The 21,117-nt window shown below is 44.9% G+C and overlaps 4 protein-coding genes across 13 annotated transcripts; 1 reads left to right on the forward strand and 3 right to left on the reverse strand.

Moving 5' to 3' along the window:
• The first annotated feature begins 861 nt into the window (after positions 1-861).
• On the forward strand, positions 862-11,412 carry LOC123148138 (uncharacterized). 8 transcript variants are annotated; one of them, XM_044567497.1, is made up of 13 exons: positions 862-1,252; positions 1,386-1,707; positions 2,040-2,366; positions 2,475-3,268; positions 3,358-3,510; positions 3,631-3,876; positions 3,969-4,182; positions 4,292-4,402; positions 4,493-4,689; positions 4,955-5,150; positions 5,269-5,367; positions 5,486-5,742; positions 10,960-11,412. In XM_044567497.1, exons 4-10 carry the CDS (start codon positions 2,711-2,713, stop codon positions 5,066-5,068), a joined length of 1,593 nt encoding a protein of 530 aa, XP_044423432.1. In that variant the 5' UTR covers positions 862-1,252; positions 1,386-1,707; positions 2,040-2,366; positions 2,475-2,710; the 3' UTR covers positions 5,069-5,150; positions 5,269-5,367; positions 5,486-5,742; positions 10,960-11,412. The 8 variants fall into 8 exon arrangements, with proteins under 8 accessions (XP_044423432.1, XP_044423437.1, XP_044423436.1 ...); XM_044567502.1 differs by having other exon boundaries at positions 872-1,252; positions 4,493-4,861; XM_044567501.1 differs by having other exon boundaries at positions 872-1,252; positions 4,493-4,837.
• Positions 7,003-9,098, reverse strand: LOC123148141 (uncharacterized). Its single transcript, XM_044567507.1, has 7 exons — positions 8,792-9,098; positions 8,374-8,694; positions 8,091-8,281; positions 7,893-7,991; positions 7,523-7,785; positions 7,342-7,417; positions 7,003-7,246 (listed from the first exon to the last, which is right to left on the reverse strand). Exons 4-7 carry the CDS (start codon positions 7,938-7,940, stop codon positions 7,142-7,144), a joined length of 492 nt encoding a protein of 163 aa, XP_044423442.1. The 5' UTR covers positions 7,941-7,991; positions 8,091-8,281; positions 8,374-8,694; positions 8,792-9,098; the 3' UTR covers positions 7,003-7,141.
• Positions 9,107-10,721, reverse strand: LOC123148140 (uncharacterized). 2 transcript variants are annotated; one of them, XM_044567506.1, is made up of 7 exons: positions 10,583-10,721; positions 10,436-10,506; positions 10,124-10,336; positions 9,836-10,015; positions 9,709-9,768; positions 9,382-9,604; positions 9,107-9,288 (listed from the first exon to the last, which is right to left on the reverse strand). In XM_044567506.1, the coding sequence occupies exons 3-6, from the start codon at positions 10,317-10,319 to the stop codon at positions 9,399-9,401; spliced, it is 642 nt and encodes a 213-aa protein (XP_044423441.1). In that variant the 5' UTR covers positions 10,320-10,336; positions 10,436-10,506; positions 10,583-10,721; the 3' UTR covers positions 9,107-9,288; positions 9,382-9,398. The 2 variants fall into 2 exon arrangements, with proteins under 2 accessions (XP_044423441.1, XP_044423440.1); XM_044567505.1 differs by having other exon boundaries at positions 9,229-9,604.
• A 4,534-nt stretch (positions 11,413-15,946) lies between the features above and the next one.
• Positions 15,947-20,902, reverse strand: LOC123148142 (putative protein FAR1-RELATED SEQUENCE 10). 2 transcript variants are annotated; one of them, XR_006473660.1, is made up of 8 exons: positions 20,624-20,638; positions 19,721-20,531; positions 18,916-19,606; positions 18,351-18,807; positions 17,960-18,247; positions 16,513-17,894; positions 16,351-16,437; positions 15,947-16,269 (listed from the first exon to the last, which is right to left on the reverse strand). XR_006473660.1 is itself a non-coding variant. In XM_044567508.1 (7 exons), the coding sequence occupies exons 1-4, from the start codon at positions 20,665-20,667 to the stop codon at positions 19,226-19,228; spliced, it is 945 nt and encodes a 314-aa protein (XP_044423443.1). In that variant the 5' UTR covers positions 20,668-20,902; the 3' UTR covers positions 16,988-17,894; positions 17,960-18,247; positions 18,351-18,807; positions 18,916-19,225. The 2 variants fall into 2 exon arrangements, 1 of the variants encoding a protein (XP_044423443.1); XM_044567508.1 differs by lacking the exons at positions 15,947-16,269; positions 16,351-16,437 and having other exon boundaries at positions 16,988-17,894; positions 19,721-19,985; positions 20,277-20,531; positions 20,624-20,902.
• Between the last annotated feature and the right edge of the window lie 215 nt (positions 20,903-21,117).

Raw genomic sequence — 21,117 nt, forward strand, 5'->3', positions numbered from 1 at the left:
CACCTACCTCTTTGAATTATTATGTGTGTCCGAAATAATATTATTTGAATTATTATGTTGATAGAAATAGGAACTTCTTGTTGATGAGCACCATTAGATGCTCTAGGTCTTCATAAACAAGGAACTTAGATGCACACTCCACTAGTCCATAGGAGAGTTTTCATATATTCATATCTGTGTTAACAACCAAAGTTAACGGGGACCTTGATCTAGACCCTCAATGGGAATTTTAGAGGTAGGAGATGAAACTGACATGTGGGCCCACATGTTAACCGTCAAAGTTAACATAGTTGACTTTTCCAGCCTTGACGGGTGGGCCCAGACTGTCACAAACGGGTTTAAATGAGCCAAATCAAACACTCTCCTGACTTGTTAGTTTCCTGCCAAATACAGTCCAAAAGTGATAGTTTGGGGCATTTTTATCTTAAAGTGGTAGTTTTCTGTCAAGGTTGGTCGCAATGTGGTAGTTTAGTTGGAAATACTCTGTTTTCGATAAACCCATGGAAAGAAAGCCAACTATAGATACAAGTCATAAACCCAAACTTTTCAAAAAAAGGTCATAAACCCAAATGACGTATGGAGAGATAAATCGTTTTGAAGTTTTATTAGAAATAACATGTAAAACAGTCGTTGTTGTTTTTTATCCCTGCATTTATGTTGTGGCGCTATATTGCTAACGCGCCTACGCATATGTGTTTATTCCATCTTACTTGACTGAAAAATTAGATAGTTGTCGAATATCTATTTCTGAGCGCGAGCCCAGCTGATCCCGACATCTCCTCCGCTTGTTTGCGTTTGGATCTGTGCCTTCTACTGTATTTCACAACATATTTTTCCATTTTCATGCTTCTGCCAGCCGCTCGCATTGATTGCGACGGAGCTTCGCGTTCTCATGTCTGAACAGATACATGGAGGACGGATCGTCACGGATGCTGAGCCTTGCTGGTCCGTGTGTTCCGCTGGTCTGACCAACGTCGTCAGGTATAGGGACGCCATAAATGCAGGCAATTGCTTCCCAGCTGCCACGGCCATCCGCACTCTAGAAAATCCCCCATTCGGTTTCGCTCTCTGCTGCAAACCCTAGTCTACCTGAGCCACCATGTCTGCCTCGTCGTCCTCCTCTCTCCCTGTGCCAGCCGATTTCCCTCTTGATCTCATCAGGTGTCCCTTCTGCGGCGCGGATCTGGAAACCAATGTAGCAAGAACCGGGAGCAAGGCGGGGCAGCGGTTCTACAAGTGTGTCCGCTATGATGTAAGTTGCTCTGTTTTGTACCATAACTCGACCCATTGGTTTTGCTTTCTTCGATCAGATCTGTCAGATGAATCTCGCATTTTTCCTCCTCATTTTTTCACAGGCTCACGAATGTTGGTTCTTTGAATTTCAGACGGCCTACGTCAGAAGGATGACTCCGTACCAGATCGCCCGTGCTCAGCAGCAAGCGGGGGTGCTCCAGGTCCAGATGCAGGCAAACCCGGCCGGCATCGTCGCTCCACCTGCAAACCAGGCTCAGGTCCAGGCGAACCAGGGTCAGAATCACCCTCTAGCGACGCCGGAGACCGTTTTGGTGAACCAGATCTTCAGGCCCATCGCAGCTGCTGCTTCTGGTTCTCAGGCGCTGGGGGCAACAGCTTTCATCCTTGCCGCTAGCAACATCATGCTCACTCTGCTGCTTCTGTTGTTCGTTGTGGCCATCTATTTTGGCGGCGGTAACTAGTTCGTTCTTAGTACGACATACGTTGACATTTCGGGAAGGGTTCTTAGCAAAAGTGTGTGTGTGATGCTCGACTGCGGATTTGGTTGTTCCTAGTTTGCCTTAGGCAATATGATTAGGGAATTAATGGTGTTCAAGGGTGGCTCCCTTTACCTCTAAGTCTGTTTACCAGAACATGTAATTCATACTCTAATGTAACGCACTATCTGGAACTAATGAAGCTTTGCTGTGTTAGTTAATCAGTTATCAATTCCATTTAGTATACAGTGCATTTTTTATTTTGGTTGTTTGTTCTTTATTTTTAACGTACTCAACTCCATTATACAGCCCAACAGATGGACCTCACTCGTCATCTCCACCGTTTGGTACCTCCTCTCCGAAAGGAACACGCGTCTCGATCGTTCTGAAGTCACCGAGCTGCACAACATACTGTGGAGGTTGCGCATGCTGTATTCATTGCATACCTGCATCCATCTACCCTATCTACCCACCCACATCGCCTTTCTTTACACACCACTCATTTCATCCCCTACGCCCACCCAACTCTGGTCGCCCTCATTGCCTCTAGAGTTCCTTGTTCGTCGTCCCAACTTGGCGGAAAGGATCTCGCCTACAGTTGTTTTATGCATCGAGATCTTCAGCTCTTAGCGAATAGTATGTTTACATACTAGCCGTCCAATCTACATTGGTTACAAACTCGTTTGTGTCCTCGGAAGACGATAGCCTGAATCTAATACATCTTCGTGAACTAATTGTTGACAGGATGAACAATATTCAAATTCTGATAGCTGCGGGGCGGACGCAGATGGATCTGAAAGTGCGAACGCACCGGCCGGTCAGCAAGGTCTGCACGCTGCCCTGGATGAATCTTCTTCCAGCGCCAGGAGTGGAGACCCCCCGCCCCAACTTCATGCATCTCTCTGAAGCACGCTCTCAGTGTCATCAAGACTTTCAGCGACTACAAGAAATGGCTTGTGGAAGAGATTGGTTTTGGAGGTATGCTCAATCTCCCCGACATTCAGAAGTTAAATCTCAGATGCAGTGCCTGGATTATGAGTAGGGTTAGTGTTAGTCGTAGAGAGTTAAGGCTATCAGAAAGTAAGGTGCTCAAGTTCTATGCTGAGGATGTCTTTAAGGTCTTTGGCATCCCTTGCGAGAACCGTAGCATGAAAGGGAGAGATGCAAATATCAATCCAGAAGCAATCCACTTCATCAAGTCAACCCTTGAAATGAATAAGACAGGAGTGCATAGCTTGCGCGTGGCAGAACAATTCCTGATGCATGATATTAATGAGAATTCTAGCAAGCTCGAGAAAGATTATTTTCAAATTGCATTTGTCATATTTGTCATGGGGCATGTACTCGCTCCGACCACGAAGCACAACTACTCGACCATTGATTTCTGGGGGGCAATTGCCAACACTGAAATGATACAACAGTTCAACTGGTGTGAGTATGTCCTCCAGCATTTGCTCGACACAGTACGAAAACTCAAGAGAGATATGATGATGAACAATCATTCAACCAACCTCACCGGATGTCATTTCTTCTTTCAGGTAGACGTAGTGTAACATTTGTAGTCATGTTTTCCACACATTTGTTTTCGCCTACGTAGGAAAATAAATAAAATGACTTGTATTTGCAGGTTTTTCTGCTCGACAATCTTGATCTTGGTATATTGAATAAGCCACACAATGTACTACCAAGGATCATTGACTTCGACCCGGATACACTAAACAAAATGCTCATCATGGCTCTTGACCCAGTAAAGGGATCTATGTCATATTCCCATGCAAACGTAAGATGTTTCGTGGAAACCTGCATCCCATGTGATTTCTCTCTTTGTACTGGTCATATGCCTGTCTTTTATTTATTTTATTATCATTTTCCATAATCCATTATTGTATACGCTGTCCAGCTCCGAGACCCGGCGAATGTTTGTTATGTGCGACACAAGGTTCAGTACACAATTCCGTCGTCTTCCACCACCAAGCAATTGCCAAGGGCTGGGACCACTCCACGCTCTGCAAAAACTCCCACAACAGAATCTCCTTGTCCTGGTACTGGTTGCCGTCAGGAGAACTTTGCGACTCCAAACACAATGCCACGTGTAGTAGGGCCTTTGGACCTTGCCAACTTCTTGCGGCAGCAGTACCCACACCTCGTATGTTTATTTGTTATACTGTCTGGCATTCAGAGTACTCTGTTTTTCGTATGCTTGCCTGTTTTTCAATTACTCATCTTTTTTTTTTGCAGGTGACTGATGAGATAACCATGATCATGAAACAGCAGAATGCCAGCTCAATTAGGCGTTTGACAGAAGCATCCAACGCCATCCAAGTGGTTCTATCGCAGGCAAAAAATGCATTGCAGTCAGATATGCTCAACTATTCAGAGAAAATTCTGAAATCAATTTCAGGTCGGCGCCTTTGCTGTCGTACGCGAGGGTTCACAGAGTGTCATGCATCAGGTTTTACACATGCTCTATCTACGCATGCGGTGTGCATGCACATTCTTTTTTTCTTGTGAACCTCTGATGACTACTAATTTGTCTTTATGTTCTTTCTGTTTTTATTTAGGTGCCGCTACTGCCAAGAATGTATGTTTCAGCACTCCTGTTGGGCAAAGAATCCAGGGGCACATGCTTGATTTGTCTGATGGAGAAGGTTCGGTGCCAACCCCTGCCTACTGTATAAGTGCCCCCGTCCACATGTGTTGTTTTTATAGTTGGTTTCATGACACGCGCCACATACCTGACATGCTATTAATATTGTACACAGCTATGTCACCGCTTAACCAGGGTGGATCATCAAGGAAACGAAACGCAAGCAATGAGGACTCTGCATCCGCAAGAAAAAAATTGATTTCAGAATCATCCATTGTGATTAACTACTTCAAAGACACCATTCGCGAAGTTGCACAAATGTATGCTGATCTCCCAGCGAAGACAACCGTTGCGTGTTTGGCCAAACCCAGGGTAAACTTCCAAAGAGGAAGTACATTTTTCAGCATGGTTATGCAACAAATCCATGGGAGCGTGGAGTTTTACCACTACCACCGCACGCTGAAACCACATATATGATAGTTGCATACTTCTCCAACTTAACTGAGAGTGATCTTCAGAGGTCCATGATGTCATCCCTGCACTTGTTAGGACATTTCAATTTATCTAAATGTTTTGTTCCCCATAGTCTTTTTTCTGACAACAATTTAAATCAATGTTAGTATGATTGTTTTTGCAGGCATTATGTTATCCACCACTCCCCCAGACTTGTCAGTGTTACAGGGATCGCTATGTTTCATCAGCTCATTGGCAGTCGGAGTCTCGATCACGAACTTGCTTCCATTATATGTAGAAGGTACACTCAGTAAGATATGGAAGCCAATAGGTAATGTCCGTACCTCAACTGGAGGCACAACATGGAAACGGAGTTTGCGGTAATGCCCCTTCATCCGCACTCGCTTCGAAAGCTCTGAAGTTATTGACTCTTTATACTTGCCAATGAAGTTATACCCTTATGAGAGTTTTGAACTGTCATTTGATTTGGTTTTACAGACAATTGTACTGTATGACCACGACTATGTGAACAACATTTCGATTCAGAAGCAACTAGTCGGCAAGGACATGCCTTACGATATAACCTCATCTCAGATGGTATTAACAAAACTTTTTACTTCCTATTCTTAAAAGAAAGACTTTATCAATATTTCCCCATGTTTTTGCTATGTGTCCCTAACTCAAAAAATGATTTCCTTTTTGCTTCTTTGCGCAGTTCTTCCTGCCAGTACCCCTCGAAGCTGGATGGGTTTTATTGATGTGGGACATGATGTCGAGGAAGATTCATTTTTTGGACCCGAAGATCAGATGGAATGGCCCTGATGATTTCACAAAAGATAAGCATGAACTTATTGCATGGAAGCTTCACCATACGTTATTCCTGTGCCAGAATGAGTATTATGCTGGATGGCCAACCCAGGATGGTCATTGGGGAACGGTTTACCCAGTAGTAGCCGAAGAAACATTCCTCAGGTATGTACAGGCAACATTTAGCAACCATGCAAATGGTTCATAATTTCTTTTTTTAACACATAAACCCACAGTTGCTGAAATATATCCACCATCAAACTTATTTGTGCAGTGAAGAAACATGTGTTTATCTAATCTAGTTCGTTTTTGAGCATTTGTTTTCATTATTGTCTGACTACATCCAACACAAATATATTGCCTTACACAACACAATGTTGGCAAACCCAAAAGACAGGCACTACATGAGTGTCTTAAACTTCAGGGAAATTCAGCTAGTGTGGTGCATGATGCTCTATGGGCGGCTCTAGCACCCCCAGACAGTCTCTTCAGCTCGAATCAGTCCGAGTAGGCATTCGGCGAGTTGATGGTTGGAGCGTACATATCATTCCAAATCAGCTATCGGTTGTTTGTTGCCATCATGTACTTGGATTCGTGTGTCATGTATTTTAAGAACATCTAGCTCCCAGGGCCCTGCCCGGTAGTATTTTGATATGGGGTATGCTAGAACCTAAACTGTAGCCTACCCGAGACTTGTGCGGGTGGTCGCATGATCACGTCTCTGGATCGGCTTTTATCGGATAAATGAAAACTTTTATCTATTTCGAATGCCTTTCATTGTTTTGCTATGTTATCGACAAAGCCTACATGGTTCCATCATTTAGGCCGCTCTTTTGTTATTCACTCCCTTTTCTCTCATGGTCAATGATTATGAACAAACATGTCTGAAGCCTCACAAATTTTTACTTCCTCATATAAATATGTGTTTTCAATTGCCCACAATGGTTATGCTAACACATGATTTAAGTATACCCAAAGTTTCGTTGCACACATGAAATATACGACGATGCATGAGGTACACGCTTGGTCCTTGTTTTTCGCCATTAGTATCTACCATGTTGAAATAATCATGAAGTTGCACCTAGAGACAATGATTTCAGTACACATAGCCGCACATCTTCTTCACATACGTATCATTCCACTAATTTGCCACACATGTTTCACATGGCCCTACAAGCCTCTCGCCGTGAGGCATCTTATGTGTATTACTGGGGTGAACAATTTAAACTGCATTTTTTGACATGACTTCATCATGTCTGAACATTTAATCCAACATGCACAGTAGTTCACATTGTCTGATTGTACGGTCCATGCACGAGCACACTACAATACCATACCACACAAGTTCATCTAGTCTGAATTTAGGGTCCATCTATGATTACATTACAGTACCATAGTGCATACAAATTACTAGCTAGGGTGGGGGGGTGGGGGTGGGTTGTCCATCTGCTACCAAATTTCCAACATTTTATCTGTTGGCCGTTCTAAACGCCAAACACTCGTGCCGCCAAAAGATATTGCCATGCTCCATTTTTTACCGCTCATATCACTTTTCCCTCCAAGTTCAGTCAATGGTCGCTTCATAAAGGAACTCCGGGATGTCCCCCTTGTTCCCCTTCATCGTCACTATCTCGTAAGCAAGCTTCTTCCGCATATCATCAATTTGTGCCTGTCGAAAAGACCGCACCCACAGGATCAATCTTTGCACCAAATCCCAGATCCTTTTTGACATTTCCAAAATGCTGGAAAAGAAAGGCTTCATACCTGGTTCAGAGTCGAGCGTAGGTAAAGCCCTGTGAACTCCTTGAAGTAGTGCACCATGTAAACTCCACTGTCCTCACTGTGAGTACATGATGAAAGCAGGACACATATGTTCAATTCGCCCAGTACTTCAGGTTGATGGAATGTTTCAAGTTAGGGAATGCATGTAAACCATAGAGTCTACCTGCTGCATGGCTCATGTTGTGTGACCAGAGGGTAAACAAAAGACCATCCACCCGTCTCAACCAGCTCACCACCAAACACACCAAACACGTCATTCATAAGACAACAAAATCTTTGCTGGAACTTCCTAGCGAGCGAATCATGCTTTATCTTCATCTCATCTGTTGGATCGGTTTCTGTTTGGTCGAGCACCATCATCACCTTCTTGTTTGTGTCCAGGATGTACATAGACCAACAGTCCATGAGGTGCACCGGGAACATGAACTGATTTATTACATTCACAATCAATGAATAGACAAATGTCAGTATTCTTATCTCAGGAATTTCGATAGCATGGTCTTTCTCAGTACTACATTCAGGAGGATTTTTACCTTGGTCAGCCATTCAATTCTGTACCCCATCGACTTAGAGTCCATCATGCTGTAGATGTAACCCCAGTCCTTATCCTCATCGTCTTTACACACCTCGTCCTGCAAATAATTTCCCATAAACAAAGGTTAGCATCTTTTTAATTTCACTTTACTTATTTGATACGTGCTTGCAATTTTTTTCGTAAGTACAATTCGTACCACAAATCTAGGATCAAAGAGTCCTCTCCATCTGTCCAGTCAGCCTTTGTACATTTTTTTCTTTCTCCACTAGTGCGCGCACTATGCATCGCATGAGGTTAAACGTCACATCACCACCTGGAGTGAGTTCATCGTTAATGTCCTCACGAGATGCCACCGCCAGTATTGGTTGGAAGTGCTTCACCCATTTCCTAGAACATGGCACCAGTTTTATAATGTATATCATGCTCGTCATCAAATAAAAAGTAATGAAATGGCAATGCACAATGATAAAGACTTTTACCTTTTCAATACTCCCCTTCTCAATACTCCCCTTCGACGGTTAGCATGTTAGCATGGAACTTCTCAATACTCCCCTTCGACAGTTCATCATGGGATAGACCAACAAATTTTGGGTACTTGTCCCCCCATTTGCATTTACCCTTTGAGCTATCTTGATCAGTATGTGCCTTCATCCCAGCCCCATGCTCCATGCTCCACTGATTATTATTGCACTCCATCCCACATTTTTTCAGATAGCTCATAATAGCCTGCTGGAATCTGGTTGCAGAGGCACCTCCTTCAGCAGCTAGTCTCTTTGTTGAAGCAGGTCCTTCACCCCCGTCTAGAACCAAATAGAGGCAATCAACATGAACAATCATCATGATTTGTTTACAGATCCCAAAACCATCTTATTCCGTGTCTACAAAATGTAAAATTACCTTCGTCTTCCCTACGGTATGCTGGGCCAGGTCTACAATTCGTCGTAACATCCACAATCCGTCTCCGGTATTTCTCCTTCTGGCTATTACGTACCCCTCCCTGCTAGCCTCAGCTTGTGCTTCATGGCCTTCATCATGCCAACCCAGCAGTATAACTCCATTGCATGGAGGATCAACGTCTGTATCATCGCCGGGCCTCCCACTCCCAACTACCAACATTGCTGAGCCATAGAAAAAGATAACAGCATGTCAACTACGAGGACACGTGACTAACCAACAGGTTTGTAGCAGATCGCTTCTGCATACACGAAACAACAACATACCTCCAATCCATGCAATCCATCGGATGCAAGTGTTCATACATGATAGCAGGTAATTTATGTGGTCTTCATCAACCGTGTCCTGCCCCACAGGAGATGCAACCTACTGCTCCATGTTCTCACCTCCTGCTGCCACATTGGATGAGCCAATCACTGCCACTTCACTCCCCACGAGATCTGTTTCAACATTTGATGACACATTTAGCGACGCATCATGCATATCTGCCAATCGGGAATTTTTTTAGTGACGTCATATTTTGAAGTATGTACATTTCTCCGATTTCATTCTACTTCATCAGAATGGGATATGTACTTGCTTCATTGAACATAGCTTCCATGTTCCTAGCTAAGAGTTTGTCACTATCAATCAGTTCCTGTGTTGCAACTGGTGGGCTTTCTTTCTCAAGATCATCCCAATCAATGTTGTCAATCTCATTGTTGCCAGGTACCCCCGGGCCGCCATTGCCGTGTTCATTCACTGGAGTTGAGGGCCCTGTTTTTCAAGACAAAACAATGTGTCAATCCTCTGATATCAACCTGAATATGATACCCTCACAAATATGTTCACGATTTTGTTCCAGCATGCTAAGTACTCACCTCCACTGTTTCCACCCAAGCCAAATCCTGACAGCAGATTTGTAGATTCTTCGAAGATTCCTGTTGAAGGGAAAATTAACAATCTCCTCCCCAGGTGACCTGAATGTGTGTTCTTCTAATTACTTACCCTCAGACAACTCCGAATTGTCAACAGCACGGTTGACCAAGTTTAAAGCTGATGTAGCTAGGTTCATTAACCGCTCGTCCCTGCCCTTGTCAGCTAGCTCATCAATATAATTGGAGACAACTTGGTTGGATGCAAGTAGCCTAAGCAACACACCTCCGAGGCCTCGTGTGCCTGCAACACCTAACACATCGGTTATAAGTGTTTCAAAATTAGGTTCCCTTATCTTTTTCATGTCCAGCGATGAACAAATAAGATTACTATAAGTAAAGAATTCATATGGAGGCTCACGTTCAATGTCTTCTTTTGCCCTTTGCTGAATTGCCGTTAGTTCATCTGACAGAGTATGTCCCTGCGAACCTCGACAGACAAACCTTCCTTCTGGTGACATTCCTTCATTGTGGTCAGCCCTGGAAAGCACATTGCTGCTGCTGCCTCCTTGCCACCCACTGCCCCTTAACTGAACTCTGGCCTTCATCAGGTTCATACTACGTGGGGCTCGCACTGGCAGCAACAAATTGGGAATGCACGCACAAATTAGAAAAATGTTTAAGGTTTTTAGTTTTTCGGACAGTTCAAAGATTTATTTATGCTCATACCAACCTGGGATCGGTACATTCTCCAGAGCACCTGATATACGAATGCTACCGGGGGGTTCGTCTGAATTGGTTCACCTGCAATTCGAGCAAGTCGGAGTTCAGTCCACACATTTTTTGTATGCTTAGTTCATTCTTGTACTAAAAATCAAACCTCTGTTTTTAGCCCGTTGTAGTCTTCTAGCAGCTCGTTCGTGTGGGTGTATGAAGTCGCCATCACTGTCGCTACCAGATGAATCACTTTCTTCATCCATTTTCTCTTTTTCTTTGCGTCTAGCCTGCTCACCAGAGTATTCATTGTCTGTATTTTTTGCAATATCTTCTAGTACCTCCTGCAAACCCTCCCTTTGCGCTGCAATAGCATACAAGCAATAATTTTCAAAAGCTTTCTTGTTGTACTTTATTAACATTAATGTATTCAATCCAAATGGGCTCTTCTTTTTTGTTAGCACAAACTATTTCATAATTTATTTAGCACAATTTTTTTCCCTATATGATTGACTCCTGTATTCCCCTCATTTGTTTTTTCAGAGATAACTCGCTCATAGATGCTTACATGGATTAACCAATAAGCCGCCCGCCTCTCCAACGATTGGATTCCACACCTCATCTATGCCATCCAGGTAGTCCTCCGGTTTTGTATGCCCAGCCCAGAAGCATCATGTCAGCAAAACAACTTATATATATTGGACACGCGAAAGAACAAATGATACTTCATTCATACCCTGAATTGTGTAGGGTATTCTCTCAGCAAGTAGATCAGCTTCTTGATCTTATCTTCAGTGTACTCGCTGACTCTAGGGAGTTTATTTGGTTCCACATTGTCTGCCCCAAAATCCAGCCAATCGAACACCCAAGGATGTGCGATGTCCATGTAATCATTGGCAAGTTAGTGACAACAATTGAGGAAACTAAAATGTTATAATATATGTTGTATCATTTTTTACTTACAATGATAGCCAAATGGCACCTTGGTACTCTCAATGTTCGTACCCCAGCTGCAAGATCTTCAGCGAGCTTCTTGACTGTTGCCCTAATTACTTCAAATGCCCATTCTGCCAGGTCAAAAAACCATGTCCCGCCTTCACATAACACACATGCAAGGATTTCCCAAGGTAGGTTTTGGTACGATTGCTTGGGGGCAACATATGTACCAGCAGATAGTAATGAAAACGCCATCTCGGCAGCTCTCTCCTGAACTCTAGATAGTTTCAGTGGATTCATGCCTCGAAACATCTCTAAGATGGCTTCTATGCTTAATCCACCATCTCCTGTGGCCGCCTTAGTATCTATGTTCAGCACACTCCTGATCTCCTCTGCTATGTTCTGCCTCTGTTTGGGAGGTATCTTCAGTAAGCTGACATGTCGCCCACTATTCCTTAGACCCAAGGTTCTAACTATGGACGCCGAGCTAAAAATTCTATATTGCCCGTCAGGGAAGGTGAATCTCATATCTTGCCAACAGAATCTGCTAAGCAGCTGGTGTAGAATCGCCTATCTGCCTCTCCAGACCAAGCAGTGGTCAACAAACTGGCCATGCCGGTCCTATGCACTACCTGGTAGTACCTTAGCCCAAGTCTGACGATGTGCTTGCTAGTCCAGGTGCACCTAACAATCCTACCACGGAGTACCCGACTCTCTCATTCCATCCCAGGTGGACCAACGGCCACAAGATGCCTAGCAGCTACCAGAGTCCTGGTTCATGCAGGTCGAGATCCGGCGGCCGGAACTAGTACCAGGGTTCTGCGAGATCTTTTCTTCTTCGCCCCGGTCGCAGATCCTCCAGCACATTGTTGTTTCCGCTTTCGAGCCCCCCTCGTTGCCTTCCTTTTGTGTTCAGTCTCAAAATCCTGTGGGGACACGCACATGCGTCAGCAAAATAATGAACACTTTTCGAGTAGCCATTAGGGAAAAAAGTGAGAGCAGGACAAGAGTAGTACAATCCAAGAAAGAATGGACGAACAGGGAAAGGGAAGTGCATGGCCTCACTGAGCTTTCCAATGCAAGTATGTCAGCGCCGCCGCTCGAAACTACAATGGGATCCGCGGCGTCGCCGTCGCTGTCTCGACCTTCACCCTCTCCATGGTGGGATCTTGACTTTTTCTTTGTTAAGTTGGTTTCTCCATCACCATTGGGTAGACCCCTCTTGCATGGACGATTCAGTGGCTCCATCTGCTTTCCCAGCCATCATGCATAGAAGGAAAAGACAAGTGTTCCAAAAAGGCAAGAATCAGCCACCAGCTTGTACGAAAGAAAGGGAAAGCTATGGTAGTCACCTCCTGCATCAATCCAGCAACGTAATCGGCAAAGAACACCCACCTAGGTGCCGGCTTGGACGCCGGATGGTCGATCTTTGCTACACCGGCGGCCACCAGATTTGTTCTACAGTGTCAATGGGGGGAGGAGGGGGATTGCTCTCGTCAGGGAGAATTGATGCCTTCAGCAATGCAATGGGCTATCAAGTACCACGACTCAGGAGAGAGCGGAGTAGCTTCGTGTAAATGCAACTTGTAGCTGTCCTGCGCCACGTGACCAATGTGTTGTCTTGTCAAATTACTACGCACTCTCTCCTGCCGCCCAAATTTCCCCTCTCCCCAACCTACTTTTTAGCTGCCTTTTGCTAATGGAAGGCGCGCGAGACGGCTGGATGCACAAAACAATCCATAGACCGGACACGTCGTCGTGACCCCGACTAGTACGCGTTACACGCCTGCCTGCACGGGAACAACCTCGCATCTCATGCTCCGGGTTTCTTTTATTGAAAATAAATAATGCTACTCGGAGTAGTTGCACACTTTATATATTTTTTCGTTTTTCAAGACTATTTGTTGCTAGTCCAGCTGAGACCGGGACCAGGGGGGAAGAAAAAAACAAATGAATGCGCGCCCACATGAGGCAGTTATGTTGTTTCTGGGCACGTCCTTTTTATGGTATTGGGACAGCAACCAGCCAACCAGATCTTCTCGCGATCGGAATAGTACAAACAGGACTAGTCTGGGGCAGGACAAATGAAAGGAATATGTGCAGCAACCCGTCCATGCTCACCCGTGCCCACCCACCAACTAAATGTTTCTTTAATGATTCTCTTATTCATTACTGTTATGCGAGGGGGCGCATGTCTTCTTCTAATCGCTCTCAACTATCTGCATGCCCATCATTTTTAATTAATCCATGCCCGTGTACCTTTCCGTGCTATCATTTACATATCTTATCTGCATGCAGCCATCATATCTTTCCTAATCACTGAGGCTATGATTTTCATCACACCCCTACATTGTTTCCCGACATTGACCTGTTTCATCTCGTGTTTTAACAAGCCAAAAAAATCTCTTCTTAATTTAACGGATGATCATTAACAGTCCATCTTTTCCTCTTCTTAACATCCTTGCAATTTTTCCCCAAACTATCTTTATTAGATGGACTTACAAAACTGACATATCAAATATGCCAATCACGATTATGATCCCATCTGCAAAGAGCGCCGTCACTGATTCATTGATTTTCCTAATCGAGATCATGGGGGTGCCTGGTATTCATTAATCACAATTTTTATTATGCTCCGCAATTTGAGCCAATCTACATGATTCAGATACATTTTACCAACTAGGCAAAACCAATATTTCTTTTTAGGTTATGTTTTTTCGATGTCATAAAGGACAATTATCTACATCATATTCCTTGATTATCTTGATTTCTTCCCCGTCATTTCACATAGCCACCCTTAACTGGGACCGATATACATGGAATTGGCCTACACCTTTAGTTCAACGTGCAGTATGCGCTGAGATGATCACGCCTTACAGGCCCTTGATTTTCAATATGAATGTAAAATCTTCTGATGCCGGCTAGCGCAACAATCTATTCCCACGGCAGATGTTCTAAACCATTTGCATATGTCAACTAGCACGAGCTGTGGTTTTATCTGCTTCTGATGATTCACGGCAACACTCTTTGCTCGTTTGCACAGTATCTATATGTGTTTGGCCGTTGCAAGATCTGAAACTGGTTGTACCATCAAACAGCACCCAGGCTCTTTTCCTACTGGACACAATCTCTTCTGATTTGTTCACCCATGGAGCAACAACAATGTTGGCTATTTTGTACCCATGGCGTCTGGCACTACATGACAACATTTTCCACAGTCCCCTGACTACTCATAACTTCATCATGAGATACATCGGGGAGATATAGGATTGTAAGCATAAGAAGGGCATACCACATACGTTGGCATCCGTTGAACAACCAATGCAAAAGTGTATACCTCTACCGCCGCGGTTCTAAAAGATCATAGTGGTTGGTGTGATCTCAAGGAACAATTTGGATGGCTATTGCATCGCTATTTGTATTGATTATGCTGGCGAATTCTGAGGCGCGTCAGGCATAAAGATCCAAGGTATTTCGGAGCCTGCAATTCTTGGAGCGTTAGCATTCCGGGAGCCGCTAGAACTACCCTCGGATTTGTCCTTGTCCGAAATCGTTTTTGCTTCTGATTGTCAGGGAGTACTCCATAGTATCTAGCAGCACACGGGAGGAGCATATGCTTGCATCATCAAGGAGATAGTTGGGACATCATGAGATTCCGATCATTGCACATTCATCTTCGATGGTTGATCTACCAACATAGAGGCACGTAGTATTGCTAAAAAATAATTTCGGTCTGGATTATGGTCGCCATTTCTGGCTTATAAACCCACCAGACATTCATTATATCCCCATGAACTTGTTTGGTTTTGTAAAGTGTGTTTAGATTCGTAAGAAAAAAAAGGAAAAAAAAGGTCAACTTGTTCATTCCTGCTGACGTGATCCCTCTGATATAGTTGTGTAGTTCTTTTTCCATACTTGTATTGTTAAGGTTATGTTGTCAATTAAAAAAATCGCAAAAGTTCAACTATGCCACTATCTCCTCATGCATCCATCCTCTCCCCCCTAATAGTTTGCAATCCCCCATCACAATTATATAGTATCTCACTAACCTACATGATGGTCCAAAATTGAAGAATCTTTTTTATAAGCAACCATGATGGTCCATAGTTGAAATTTCATTATTTACTCCCTTTATGGTATTTTCGTTTGTGCATGACAACCATGTAATGACCGCTGTCGCGCGCAAAATAGAAGGTAAAGGCTGAAAAACGAAAAAAGAGTATGCAATTACTACGTTAAGGTCGTTTTTTTTCTTACCGACACCCAGCTTAATTGCACACTCCCTGGTTTTTTCTCTATGATTTTTAATCGCATGTGTTAATAATTAACCAAGATCAGACTTATGAGTCGGCCCGATCAGTAGTTCGACGGACAATGGTTTTTTCTTGTTTCCATCGATTTTGCCCACACGGCACGACGCAATCCTAACGTACGTACTGGGTGTCCGTCCGCAACAGAGCCTAGTCGTCGGGCTATCAAATTACTGCCCCCTCAACCACCCCCCGGAATCCCCCTCCATCCCCTTCCCCGCACCATAATTTTTTTTCTAATAGAGCTCAACGCATGTCAGTACGAACTACATGTTTTACTGCACGGATTGGAGACACAGATAATTCTAGCTGCCGACAGATACTCTCATTACAAACTGCGAACGGAAATCACAAACTAAGATTCCACACGCGGGCGCTTCGCCACCCTGCTGCTGACTTCTTCTTCCTCGTCGCTTCCCTTTCTCAATGAGTCCATGACAGCAGAGGCATCTTCTGAAACTTGTTCGTCCGCAGTGCCATCGCCTGTCGTCTGGACGGATGGATCGTGCTCGCCGAACCCCTCCTGAACATCTCCTTCCTCCGCCTTCATGTCCACTTCCTGAGCGAGCAAACAAGTCTCCCAACGATCTGCTTGAACAACTTGCCCCTGAAAATCATTTTGTTTTTTCAGCTGTTGGCTATGTCATTTTACCAGCAATCAGGGGATAGATTGTAGTTCTGTACTCACCTCGTCTGGCACGTCTACACCGTGCGGAGCCAAATCAGTTGTACTCCAGCAGCTTTCCGCTGATGCCACCAAAGGAGAGGCCTTTGCCTAAAAAATGCAAGTCATAAGAAACAAGAACACATCACAATTCAGAAGTTGAATGTAGAAGGAGGATAGTAGAACCTGATCCTCAAGACCGAAGGCTGAACCACTCAATTGAGACCTCCTCGTCGTGCCACTGCTTTCAGGCTCAGCAGCGCTTGGTGCCATCTCCAGAGTCCTTCGACGCCCCTGCTCTACGAGATGAACACTTTGTGAAAGTGGTTACCAGGCAGGCAGCTGCCTCACCCTCGGCCTTTATACTGGTTTCTGCGTCGTATGCTATCCAGGGCTCACAACTTATGCATTTACTAGCTTGTTCAAAATTTGAACTCCATGGTGCGCGCGCTCCACACGCATGGAAGTAAACTGAGCCACCACACGCATGGTTGCCACATGTCGCCGACTATGAGTTCTCATAGTTGTGAGTCACTGAATCAGAAAACTGTGTCTCCTCACATTAGGTGTCATTCAAACCAAACATCTCCACTCTGCATGTTCTTCACATATACTCACATGCCGTCGTACTAAAAACCAGGAAACAATATTTTCTTCAGTATGACAGTCAAATAAACATTTCAGGTTCAGTCAATACGAAACACGAAAGTCCTCACTCAAGTCCAGCACATTTTATCTTGCTACATTGCCATAGAGCATGGATGCATAGCTGACACTACATAATCTTATTCATCATGCAACTATGAATACCATCTAAGTGGAGATAAGCATGCAAAGAGCAGATCGTACTACAACAAACTAGTAATTTCCGATCGGCAAAACATAAGACATGAATGTTGAAAACTAGTTTGCAGTGAACCCCAATGGCCTGGTGCACGTGTTCTGACGGTGACCTTCGATTCCACAGTTCTTGCATCGACCAGGTTTCCTCGGCTTTTTTAGTGCGTCCCCTCTATCAGGACATGTAGTTCTCTTGTGTCCTCCCCTCCTGCAGATGCTGCAGAAACGTGTACGTCGACTGAGTCCTTCGTACGGTGCCTTCTCCCTGCTATTTGTTGGCCTACCAACCCCCCTCTGCTTAGCGGGTGCTGCTAGCCCTTCCAAGTCATTGATGCTGATAGAATGTGCCATGCTATTCTCTTTATCGGCACCTGAACCAAGCACGAAAGCAACTTCTCCATTATCAGTTTGCCTCACAGGGTCTAAGGTCGTCACCCGATCCTCAAACCCGAGGCCATCTCTCCTCTCTGCAATAGGTGCTCCACGCACTAGTAGATCTTCCATCCCAGCTAGCATGAAATCAAATGATTGTGACTCGCATCCCCCATTCGAACGACGTCCATAGCTTTGAAGTACAATGTCGAATGCCTCCATGTGAATGATGTGTTGGTCCGCTTGTCCTTTTGGTACTGCTGCAGATGGCTTGGTAGAATGTCTCTTGCGTCCTTCGTCCACCTTTTCACAATATGTTTAGCTGGAATCTGTTCTAGGTGTAGTATTTCCATTACCTGCATTCCAGAACTCATGTTACCAAACTGTTATGGCACCGGAAATCAAATTACATTTCCCTTACCCTTAGAATGTGGTTGCACAACAAACCAGTGTGTTCGAATTGACCACACTCACAAGTAAACTCCTTTTGATCATCCACGACAGTAACCTCATAAACAACTCTGCTCCATCTCTCTCTCTTTGCCGCATTATTATGGGTTGCCACATACTTCTTCATCTTCTCTATCTCCGTTATGTTATATGTTGTGGCTTCCATCAGAAATGTCCCAAACTCGTCAAACATAGATCGGGTGTATATTTTACTGGCGTGCCTCTCTATAGCCAAATTTGTTCTTCTCACTGCACCTCCCTGCAAAAGAGCAACACAATTTGACAGAATAGCAAATAAGTTCCAAAAATTAGCATTTAGGTTTTGCCATGTGTGCAATGAAAAAATTAAACGGCTGACTTACAATCATAGTTCTTTTCTCCTCGTAGCTCTCTTCACGCTCCCTGTCAAATTGCAGTCTCATATACTGCCTGACAAACACATGCATGGGGCTCGCTGGGGGCATGTATGTCTTCAACATGTGATTGGCACTCTCGCTCCGTTGTTTGTTGGTCATCTTGGCACAGAAAACACCTCTAAAGTATGGTTTTGCCCACTTTGTTCGAATCTCATAAATCTGTGTCATATATGCGTGCTTTCGCAAATTGTACTTATCCAGCAACATACCCCATGTCGTCTCGAACTCATCTTCGGTTAACATGTGGTTCACGACTTTGTGAAAATCAGCTTGGAAGTCATTTTTTTGGTGTACAAAGGTCCTAGACTCTCCTTTGCTTTCTTCAGCACGTGCCACTTGCACCACCTATGCATCGTATCTGGATACACCTTCTTGATAGCTAGTTCCATAGCTCTGCACTGATCTGCAACGAGTATGTCCATAACATATTATGGTCAGATGATGAATAAGGACATGCCTTTCTACACTCCAAGGATTAACAAAGAACCGAACTTATCGAAACCGAACTAACCTGTCAAGATAGTCTTTGGGGCAGGTCCTCCCATCATTCGAAGGAACTCGGCGAAAACCCATTCGAAGCTCTCTTGCTGCTCGTCGCACATCAGCACCCCAGCGAGGATGATGCTCTGAAAATGATTGTTTACCCCAACAAGTAATCCAAAAGGCATGTCGTACAAGTTAGTACTATATGTTGTGTCGAAAGTGACAACATCTCCAAAGAAACGGTACTGCATACGGCTGCTCCCGTTTGCCCACATCAGGTTCTTCACTTTGCTTGTATCATCAGCCACCACTCTGTATGTGAAACCAGGGTCACCAGACTATATGTCAGCGAACACTTCAAGTGTCTTCCTAACATCATCATCGGCCTGCTCCTGACTGATCTTCCCGCATATGTTCCTCAGAGTCCTCTTAGTGAATGGAACCTTCTCAACCGACCCGAAGAAACATCCTATTATGCTGTACACCTTGCCAAGGTTAACATTGTTCTTCCGTAGCTGTTTTATGAGATCCTTAGTGTACACATCAATGTGCTTGTGCGACGGCCGGTGAACTTTCTCACCCATTGTCAATGACATTGAATGATTATGGTTCTCTCTGTGTTCTGTAATGTACCAGCTGTTGTCCGCTGCTCGCAACAATCTTATCAAAGCTGGACACTCACACCTGCACGATCTACTATTTTCTGCTTCTGGCTTCCCCTGTTTGACAGTGGACCATAACAGACAGTCATCACCAACACGTACGAATTTGGAAATTAAAATGCATTTTATCTATCGAACAAAATGGATAGCAGACGTAACTACAGCACTCACCGAGCAACCGCACACTATTTCTTGCATGCACTTTATCCTCTCAACGTTCAGCCGACTCTTTCCATATCTAATGCCGAAACCGGTTTCCCAGGAATACAAATTGTAGAAGTCGTATGCTTCACCAAGCGAATCAAAAGTCAGACCAAGTGTTGGCCGCACCACATTTTTGCTGGGCTCTTTAGCGTACTTGCGCATCGACTCCTCCAGAGCGCTCATACGGCTGGGACATGGTGTCCTGTCCGGTGGCGCGCTCCCTAGCCGTAACCTTATTCCACCAGTCAAAGTTCAACAGATTACAGTTAAGTAGCACATCCTTTAGCACGAACGCAAATTTAAACTCCCACTACCCTTGAACTATCTATTTTTCTTCAGTTTCAACTCACAAGTTGTTTTTGCCAAAACATTTTTCTCAAATTCGCAGGTTTAGCTTCTGCTGAAACCAACGTACATTTTTCTGAAGTTCAATATCACAAGTAGATATTGGCAAACCATTCCCCTGAACTCAGCACAGCAAATGCATTCTTGCAATAACAAAGGAGGGCCTCTGCAATCGTACCTTTTAGTCCACCCGGGTGCTTCTGGATTCACCCTGTCAGTTGACTGTCCAGACCGAGTTGGAGATGTGTTCGTACGGCGGCGAGCAGCAGGTTGCCTTCCGTTCACCTCAACTTCGCCAATCTGCTGGCCGCACCCAGAATCATCTTTTGATACAGGGCTACCCGCGTAACTGGGCTCGTTCGCTTGCATCCGCCCCAGAGGAACTGGATCTGGATGCTCAACGCCGTCGGCGAATTCCTCAAGCAAGGGGAACCTGAAAAAGGGATGGCCATGGGCGCCGCACATGGCGGTAGGTTAGGTACCTACTGCGGGCAGGGATTATAAGGCAGATCTGGGCTCACTCACCTGTCCACGGCGTCCAGAAGGAACTCCATGCCTGCTTCTTCCATGCCCGGTCCTGCACCGGCTGCAGAAATCTCCCTACGAGATGCACACAAAAATGGCGTCGCAGTAGATCGCCCTGGGAGAGGACGGGGTCAAGCGGTCCTAGCCCCTTCTAGATAGATACGGTATAGGGGTTAGTTGGGGGTTCGGCCGTCGCATTTACTCCGGTCCCCGAACGCGGAGGACAGAACGCCATACGTGGAGCGACGGCTCAGCGTCTCCGCCGACGACCTGAGCTCCTTATCTGATCCTAGGCCCACCCATATGGTCAACGTCCTGGTCCATGGACCACCTCGGCCCCGTCCTCCTTCCGTCCGACCCCGTCGCTACGGACCCACCAACTCGCCACTGTTTCGTACCGTATTCCGCGGCGTAATCCTTTTCTCTCGATACCTGTCAGACGAGCCAGCGGCATTATTCCTCATCCCAAATCACGGACGGGCCGTCGCGATTTC

This window comes from Triticum aestivum, chromosome 7A (genome assembly GCF_018294505.1).
Source record: "Triticum aestivum cultivar Chinese Spring chromosome 7A, IWGSC CS RefSeq v2.1, whole genome shotgun sequence".
Taxonomy (NCBI): domain Eukaryota; kingdom Viridiplantae; phylum Streptophyta; class Magnoliopsida; order Poales; family Poaceae; genus Triticum; species Triticum aestivum.

Coding starts and splice junctions, on each gene's coding strand:
- LOC123148142 (XM_044567508.1), bottom strand. CDS start 20,667: ATGGAAGAAGCAGGCATGGAGTTCCTTCTGGACGCCGTGGACAG. Junction 20,532..20,623: donor CTTCTGGACGCCGTGGACAG/GTGAGTGAGCCC, acceptor TCCCTTTTTCAG/GTTCCCCTTGCTTGAGGAAT. Junction 19,607..19,720: donor AAATAGTGTGCGGTTGCTCG/GTGAGTGCTGTA, acceptor ACTGTCAAACAG/GGGAAGCCAGAAGCAGAAAA.
- LOC123148141 (XM_044567507.1), bottom strand. CDS start 7,940: ATGATGGACTCTAAGTCGATGGGGTACAGAATTGAATGGCTGACCAAG. Junction 7,786..7,892: donor GAATTGAATGGCTGACCAAG/GTAAAAATCCTC, acceptor GTAATAAATCAG/TTCATGTTCCCGGTGCACCT. Junction 7,247..7,341: donor TACGCTCGACTCTGAACCAG/GTATGAAGCCTT, acceptor TCTTTTCGACAG/GCACAAATTGATGATATGCG.
- LOC123148138 (XM_044567497.1), top strand. CDS start 2,711: ATGCTCAATCTCCCCGACATTCAGAAGTTAAATCTCAGATGCAGTGCC. Junction 3,269..3,357: donor GATGTCATTTCTTCTTTCAG/GTAGACGTAGTG, acceptor TTGTATTTGCAG/GTTTTTCTGCTCGACAATCT. Junction 4,403..4,492: donor GGTGCCAACCCCTGCCTACT/GTATAAGTGCCC, acceptor TATTGTACACAG/CTATGTCACCGCTTAACCAG.
- LOC123148140 (XM_044567506.1), bottom strand. CDS start 10,319: ATGAACCTGATGAAGGCCAGAGTTCAGTTAAGGGGCAGTGGGTGGCAA. Junction 10,016..10,123: donor GGCAAAAGAAGACATTGAAC/GTGAGCCTCCAT, acceptor CCGATGTGTTAG/GTGTTGCAGGCACACGAGGC. Junction 9,605..9,708: donor CTTGGGTGGAAACAGTGGAG/GTGAGTACTTAG, acceptor CTTGAAAAACAG/GGCCCTCAACTCCAGTGAAT.